The sequence below is a fragment of the Epinephelus lanceolatus genome, chromosome 19 (assembly GCF_041903045.1).
Source record: "Epinephelus lanceolatus isolate andai-2023 chromosome 19, ASM4190304v1, whole genome shotgun sequence".
NCBI lineage: Eukaryota > Metazoa > Chordata > Actinopteri > Perciformes > Serranidae > Epinephelus > Epinephelus lanceolatus.
In genome coordinates, this window is record NC_135752.1 from 5,595,229 (window position 1) to 5,603,492 (window position 8,264).

The window sequence follows — 8,264 nt, forward strand, 5'->3', positions numbered from 1 at the left end:
GTTTCTTTGACACGTAGTGGAGCACAAATATAAAGTAACATATAATGGAAATGTCCAGTTGAAGTACAAATACCTCAAAATTACTTGTGTGTAGTATTTAAGTAAATGTACTTTAACATTTTCAGTTACCAACTACACGATTCATTAACTCTGTAGAGGAACTAATGCCATAACAAGATTATTAAGATACTTCAAGATATTTATGGGTCAAAGGTAAAGTCTTCCACCATCATCCGTCAAGACAAAACTGTCAATCATTGTAAAAACTTCTGCTTCTCTTTTGATATTTATTTTGTTGCTTCTGCTCTGTCATGTTGCATCTGCTCATGAATCCAAAACTAAAATATTGTTTAATGTGAAGTGGCTGTTGTTGCAGATTCACTTAGGCTACTGTGAAAGCTGATAACACATTAACAAACACTGAACAAATGAATGACTTTATTTCAAACCAAAAAACAAACAAGAAAAAGATAACAGTGTCCGAAAAGGAGTAGGTACAAGTAAAACTTTATTTATATGTACGTTATATATTTTTTTTGTATAGTCTTTAAAATGTATTCATATTTGTGCTTTGTTTCAACTCACGCAGCCCATTCCACCAGTCCACCCCATACACTGATATACCCAGACTCTTCCTAGTTGTACAAACACGTTGTTTTTGTAAAACATGATTATTGCAGTTTTAAATTTGACCAGATCGAAAAATTTCATTGCATGTGCCTTTAAAAACAGTGTGCTGGTGTGTTCCCTGTATCCCACATTGTGTAATGTCCTCATTGATCTATTTTGAAAGATGTATTATTGTTTTAAGTTTTACATAATTACAATTTACAACATTATCAATCGTCATCATTAACAGATTAAAATGACCACAAACTCAAAAATGAATAAAATATAAAATAAAATTTCAAAAAAAGCTCAACTGCACAGGCACACAAGCAATTTAAGCTGCAGTACTTCAGAAAATAACAGATTCTAAAAACAGGAAACATTAAAAATAGCAACAACAAAACAACACAAATGAAGAAAATGCTACAGTAGCTAAAAAGAGAATATAGATTCTGTGATTTATGCTCAAGCACTAAGAAGAAGTATTTTAGTTTGTGACACAATGGAGAGACAAGAGTTTATAGCTGGGATTTTCCTCCACAGGTGTGCTTCTGTCAGCTCTGACTGCCACTTCAATGATCATGTTTGCAGTGTAAATCAGTTCATGCCTGGCAGTCTGACTTATCCTGTTGGGGGGGGGGGGGGGATACATACAGTAGAACTTCAATTAAAAGCTTTGTCCCAGCGTCCAGTCCCTTTCACTAGCCCAGTGTGACTACACATTTTGACAAATAAACACCTGTCTCAATTAGATGCTTAATCTGGTTGCCAAGCATTTCATTTTTTAATAGATGTTCTTATAAAACCAGGTTGATGGCTACCTCAAATTATGTGTCCATTCCTTGATTACCCTGCTGTAAGTTATTCATATTCCTTTAGACGGAGTTAGATCAAATTAATGATTCATTATTGATATGTTATCTGAAGCCTAATTTTTAAACAAGTAATATTCATACTGGTTTAAATAAACAATTTGATTGTATTTCCTGATCTTTGCTGAGCAACAGTTTTGTGTGAAAGGAATTTAAGGCCTGTCCCATATAAAGGCTTGTTGATTTCAGTGATTTAAGCAAATAATGGCAGTGGTGGAAAATAGAGCTGGGTTCTAGCTGTTCTATTATTTGCCTTTACCCACTTAGTCATTATATCCACATTACTGAGGATTATTTATCACAGATCTCATTGTGTAAATATTTTATGAAAGCACTAATAGTCAACCCTACAATATCCTCGCAATATCGATATTCAGGTATTTGGCCAAAAATATTATATCTAAGTGTTTGAAACCCAAAGAAGTCAGAATATATTTCACTAAAAGCAAAGATTCAGTCCAGTACTTTTACTTAAGTAGTATTTTAAGAAGCAGGACTTTCACTTGTAATAAAGTATTTTAAAAATCATTCTGTTGATATTTTAACTTTATAAAGGACCTGAATACTTTGATACACCACCTTTGATTTCTGGCCTGACAGGCATCAAATGTGTGCCCGCAATTCTATCTGGCTCAATCACCGAGAAAATGTTTCTTTATGTAGCTTGCCTTTGTAAATTCTGGAACGTGCACATTATATGAGACAAAAACCTACTCACTGTGATCAGTTAGAAGCTGAAGTGTTGTCTGATGACAATGAAGAGTCTGAAGCTAGAGGCAGAGGATTAAGTGAAATAATTCAAACTGAAATTGTTAGAGATAGGACTGGAAATGTATGATTGACTACTAATATTAACAAGGAAGTAATAGCAGACACATTAAAATCTGAATAATAACACAAATATGTGGAAAACTTACTGTTTGCAGGTTTGAATCCTGAAAACACAGATGAGAGATTACAGAATTAAACGCGAAGAAACAAAACTCTTCTGCATATTTTGTATATTTCACAGATCTGCTTTGAACGTTAAGGTAGAGAGCAGCCCTTCTACAGTATATACAGTACATCTGATGAGGACTTCTATGTTCTTTTGGCGGTAAACTACTAACCATCAGCCAGCTCACACTTTTTTTTCAAAACATTTATCCTTTCTCAGAGAAAACATAATGTATTTTATCATTGAGTTGAACCTGCATGTTAAATCAACTGATGGAGAAAGAAATCTCACCATGATGGTTCCTTCTCCAGATGCAGAGTCCAGTGATGCAGAGTGTCAGCAGCAGCAGTCCTACAACAACTCCAATAACAGCACCAACAGGAAACTGTGAGGGAGAAACTGGAACCACAACAGGACATTCACACTTTGTCTCTACTACTGGATGGAGATTAATATGTTTACTCTAAGATGACTGTGATGACTATAATGTTATCAGAACTGATAGAAATAATGACCACAACTGTATAACATTCACTCAGTATACCTACAATCATAATGTATCTGCTAAGATTGCCAACCCCATCATGTTTGGAAACAAATGCATGCTTGTAAATAACTGCTTCATCAGACGGAGAGAAGTTGCTGCAGTTTCTCTGACTGGAAAATTAGCATTAAACAGGCTACAGTCACTCAAGTTGTTGTTTCAAAAACTATGAAAATAAGATGAAGAACAGGATATGAATTTCTAAATCTGAACCACCCTGTTAGCCTGAGGTTTAAGATTAAGCTCCAAAAACCAGTGCCAAGAGTTAACTTCCTAACAACTCGTCTACATTTGAATTAATAACAAATGTTTTTGGGCACAACCTCTGTAGTTATGATCCAGCTTTAATGGACAAACAAAACACTAAAAAAACAATACCTAAAACAAACAAACAAACAAACAAACAAAACAAACAAAACAGATGTGTTTTTTCAATTTTTCATGTTATCTGATCTCAGTCTTACCCCAGTTGGTCCTGATCACTGCTTTGTCCAGTTTGGTGACGATGTCGTCCTTCACACCAGAGAGATGAAACACACAGTCGTACCTCCTCCAGTCTTCAGGTGGGACTGATGAAAGGTCCAGGTCAACACTCATTTGGAAGGATCCATCATGGTTGGGGAGGATCTCTCCGTGGTCCACGTCCTCATGAATCTCCTCTCCATCTTTCCTCCAGAACATCATGGCTCTGTTAGGGTAGAAACCTGTAGCGTGGCAGCTGACTGGAGAGGAGGGAGACTTCTGGAGGAGAGACACTGAGGGAAGGTCTGCAGATAAGAGAGGAGAGAGTCAGAGAAAAATAAAGTAAAAAATGACCGTTACGTGCAGTTACAATTTGGAAGTGAATAATCGGAGAAACAAAGGGCAATTTCTGCACACCTACTTTTACCAACTTGATCTTGGCTAAAAATATTCCCACCCGTTACTGAACCAAGTTTACTATATGGTAATGAAGTGTAGGGCCTCCTGACAAACACAAAGTATGAGAAATGTGATAAACACGCTTTTGAAACCCTGCACACTAAAATGTGTGCATCCTTGGAGTCCCCAGAATAACAACGAACAATGGATGTATTAAATCAGAATCCAAACAAGTTCTTTAATCAAAGCCTGTGAGCCCAAGTCCTGATGTTGAGAGCCGGTTCTTAGACTCAACTAAGTTTGTCAAACACAGGTCATCCTGTCTTACAAATCTCAAAGTACACTTCAGTGCGATGTAGCACTGAACAGACAAACTGAGTGGTAGATCATGAGGGCAGCATCAGCAACGAGAAACTGAGAGAGACATTAACTAAATACTGACTGAGTGACCATAGTTATAACTCATAAAAGGGCGATCATACTCAAAAGTGGTACTACTATATTATTAAAGAATAAACCTTTAAAACTGAGGAGGCGTTCTGTGTCTGAAATCACATCAGGCCATGTGATTATACCTGTTCTCTGCAAAGAGCTCTTTCCAATGTCCACATACTTCTTCAGGCCCTCAATGCAGTCGTGTCTAAGGGCATTCTTCCAAAATATACTGTTGTATCTATCTGTGTCCCACTCGTGTTTGGTGAAAACACCCTGTTGTTTTGGAGCGATCCATGTCTCTGTCTCCAGGTCCAATGATATGAGGTCTTCTCCATCATAGGCATAATGAAGATTACCATTGACCTCATCAGTCTCATCGTCCCATTCACAGCCATTCATCCTCTGGAAAATGTGAATACCTGGGAGAGAGAGAGAGAGAGAGAGAGAGAGAGAGAGAGAGAGAGAGAGAGACTTTTAACTTCCTGTCTGAGAAAATGAAGAACATTTCATCAGTAAAAAGTGAACACATACCTCCAGTTTGGTTAAAACGCTGCATCAAACTCTCTATGGTGGCTTTGAAGATGTGCTGGTTACCCAGACAGTTGGCAGCGTACCACGCCAAGTGCTGAGATTTCTTTTGGAATAATTTATCCATCCAGTCCATTGTGGCCTTAGGTGCTTGTTCAGTGCTGTCACAGTAACCTATCTGAACTTTATCAACCAAAGCAACAGCCACAAACTCTGGGATGTCTCTGATTCCATGAGAATAACTGAGCATGAACTCCAGGGAGTGTTTCACTGTAGGAAAAAAAAACATTTTTGAGTTGGGCTGTTTTGTGTTTACACTCTTTTTTTGTCCTTTTTGCTCTGACTTTGGTCTGAACCAGCTTCTTTGAAAAATATCTGTCTCTTTAGCTGCTGGATGCTCCCCTTTCTTCAACCAGCTACTTGCTTCCTTTTGTCCATTTGCTGTTTGATGCTCTGTTGGCAGTAAGCAGTCTGTTTATCAGAGCCTGTTTACTAAAAGCAGACAGACTGAAACAGGAAACGTACTGGTTAAACAAGACACTGAGTTAATAAGCTAAAAGCTATAGCTGCAGAGTTGGGTGAAAATGTGCATGGGGTTGTTGTAAAGTATTATTCTAAATTTAAAGACTGTGAAGGGTGGTGTAGTTTTTTTCAGCTTTATGTTCAAAACCAAAAACACAAAAGAAAAAGAATCAGGAATAGATTACACAGTGTGTTTGCTTGCTCTTACTTAAATGTTAGCTTGTCTGGCTGGCTAGTTTAATGTTACAACCTACAGTAGTAATCTGATCTCCAAATGGAATTATGCTTCTCCAGAGATACACATCGCATCTCTGCAAACCCACATGGAGAAGGGTGGTGCATTATGGGTAACTGTAGGTTGCAGAGACTCAGATAGGGAGAACTGTCTCACTACTAATCTCATGTCTCAGGTCCCCAGGACTGTGAACACATGGGAAGAGGGTGGGGTCCCTATAACTGAGCTGCCATTAGTGTTCTTTTTTGTTTCATTAGTATTAAGGGATACTTTTCTATTACATTACTATCTATATATCAGCTAATCATGCTGGGTTACCTTGAATTCATTAGGTAAACTTTGTTTTTCTTGCATGCCTCCAGGGAAAACAGCAAACATTGATTTATTGATTAGGGGCTGCGTTTAACAACAGCACAACTAAATCAAATCAGTTTACATACTCTCACTCAACTAGTGCAGTATATTTCAGGTTTACCCATTTATCCAGTCTTATGCTCAGTACTACCCAAACACATGCATTTTTGCAGTAAGGAGTATTGGAGTCTGAGTTTGAAGAGCACATAACAGACACACTGGGGCGGCAGTAGCTCAGTCCATAGGGACTTGGGTTGGGAACCGGAGGATCGCCTGTTCAAGTCACCATCCAGACCAAAATATGGAGCGTGGACTGGTAGCTGGAGAGGTGCCAGTTCACCTCCTGGGCACTGGTGGAGGATCTCTCCATGTATGCATGTATAGGTCCTGTTTGTGCATGTGTGTGTTCAGACCTGTGTATAATTGATTGACAACAGAGTGAAAAGATTGAATTAATAAAGTATATAAAATTAAAAAAAAAATTAAATTAAAAATAAGTTTCACTTTCAGTTCAGTTTTAAATCTTAACATTTTAATTAAAATGCACATGTTCTGGGCATACAACTGGATAAATGAGACATGGATTACACTACACGAGTTGTTTTTAAACAGATGTTTAGATATAGTTGCTAAAAGTGGTCACCAATCAAGCAATCAATCAATATGCTTGCAAAACAAGGTTTTCTTCATAAACTCGAGATAACACAGCATAACTCATATTTTAATGGTCACATTGTGGGTGATGTATTTCTTTAAAGGTGCTGTATGTAAGAATGTGGCCAAAACAGTTACTGCACTCAAATTCAAAATACTGCCGCGAGTCGTGTCCGCCCCCCCTCCCCTACAGATTCGATGTTGCTTGACAGCAGCACGCTGGAGACTGATTTGTTTGCCCACGGGTGGCTACGGTGGCAGGGCTGCGTCGCTGCGTCCTTGATCTTCTGTTTTCCAGCGGACCGTTCGCACCAAGTCCGGCTTCTCTGCTGCTAATGCTGCTACCGGGATACAGCTGAGGAGAAGCCGGCTGCTCATGCTCTTATACAGTCTATGCTCATGCTATGTACAGGGACACTGCTAATGCTGCTTGCCGTGCTGCTGTAGCTCAGTCGTAACTGTAACTAATGCTGAGACTCTACTGACTGCGTGACTGGTACACGGCGGTGGGTGGCGCAACAGGCCAAAACACAAATTCAAAACATAAACATGATTTGCGGACCATAAAATCTTTTTTTAAATGCGAATATTCTGGCTGTTCTATTGTTGTCGGTGAGATCAGTATGTTATATGAACATTATTCCTTAGTCTCTGTGACATATTAGGAGGATTTTATGACTATTTGCTTTAGATTTCTTACATATAGCTCCTTTAATGTCATATTCATGTCTGACCTATTTATGTTTTGTGCAATCAATTCAACGGTTAATGTACATTAATAACTGAAGATCAGTTTAAACTCAGACCTTGTTAAAATGTTATAGGGTGCAGGATAACTTCACTGATAGCTGAAGAAATGAGACATTAACACCTGTGCTGCAGCTTCTCACTGAGCTCTGAGTTGGACGAGTGTACAGTTAAGTGTTTTGAACAAAGAAAAACCATCTGCTCAGGGAGACAGAGAAATAACTGAGTGAATCCACTAGCTTATGTGGTTCCTCATGTCTACAGTTCTGAGTCAGGCTGTTCTTTGCACCACTATAAATATAACAAAAGTGCAAACAACATTTTAGTAAGATCTGGGTCGAAAACAGCTTTGGTTATTGGTAATTGCTGTAAGGAGTTACAAATGGTAAGAGCATGCAAAATGCATTTGGTATTTTGGTAACACTTTACAATAAGGTACACAAAATTAGAGTAGTTACTGAGGAACTAATGAGGAAACTACTCTTAATTTTGTGTGCCTTATTGTATTGTATTGTATTATTGTATTGTATTATTTGCACCGACTAAACACAAAAATCTATCTCATCTTGTTTTAGTTTTCAGATAGGATGAACTAAAATGTAAAATATCTGTTTAAAATCGGAGAAAATTTCACATTGTTGGCCTACATGTCTTTTATTTGGCAAATATTATGTAAATAGCTTACTGTACATATAAACGCAATTTATCAGACGCAATGATGTTAGACGATAATTGTATTACAATTATCGTCTAACATCATTGCATTACGGACTCAGAGTTACGGGGACACTGGCCCCTGCTGGCCCCCTCCTAAAACTGCCATTGCATACAGGCGCAGTGTCTTTTAACACGGCAGGGTTGGATTCAATGCAACTTAAAGGGGCTTTATGGGCATGAGAAACACAAGTTTACATCGCTAAAGCAAGTATGAGAGAAAAACAAGATCTGCCAGAATTTGGTTTATAT

The 8,264-nt window shown here is 38.1% G+C and overlaps 1 protein-coding gene across 1 annotated transcript; it reads right to left on the reverse strand.

Moving 5' to 3' along the window:
* Positions 1-947: 947 nt before the first annotated feature.
* On the reverse strand, positions 948-5,299 carry LOC144458766 (major histocompatibility complex class I-related protein 1-like). The gene is made up of 7 exons (XM_078162178.1): positions 4,790-5,299; positions 4,399-4,677; positions 3,427-3,729; positions 2,710-2,817; positions 2,399-2,416; positions 2,200-2,251; positions 948-1,235 (listed from the first exon to the last, which is right to left on the reverse strand). Exons 1-6 carry the CDS (start codon positions 5,073-5,075, stop codon positions 2,205-2,207), a joined length of 1,041 nt encoding a protein of 346 aa, XP_078018304.1. The 5' UTR covers positions 5,076-5,299; the 3' UTR covers positions 948-1,235; positions 2,200-2,204.
* Positions 5,300-8,264: the final 2,965 nt, after the last annotated feature.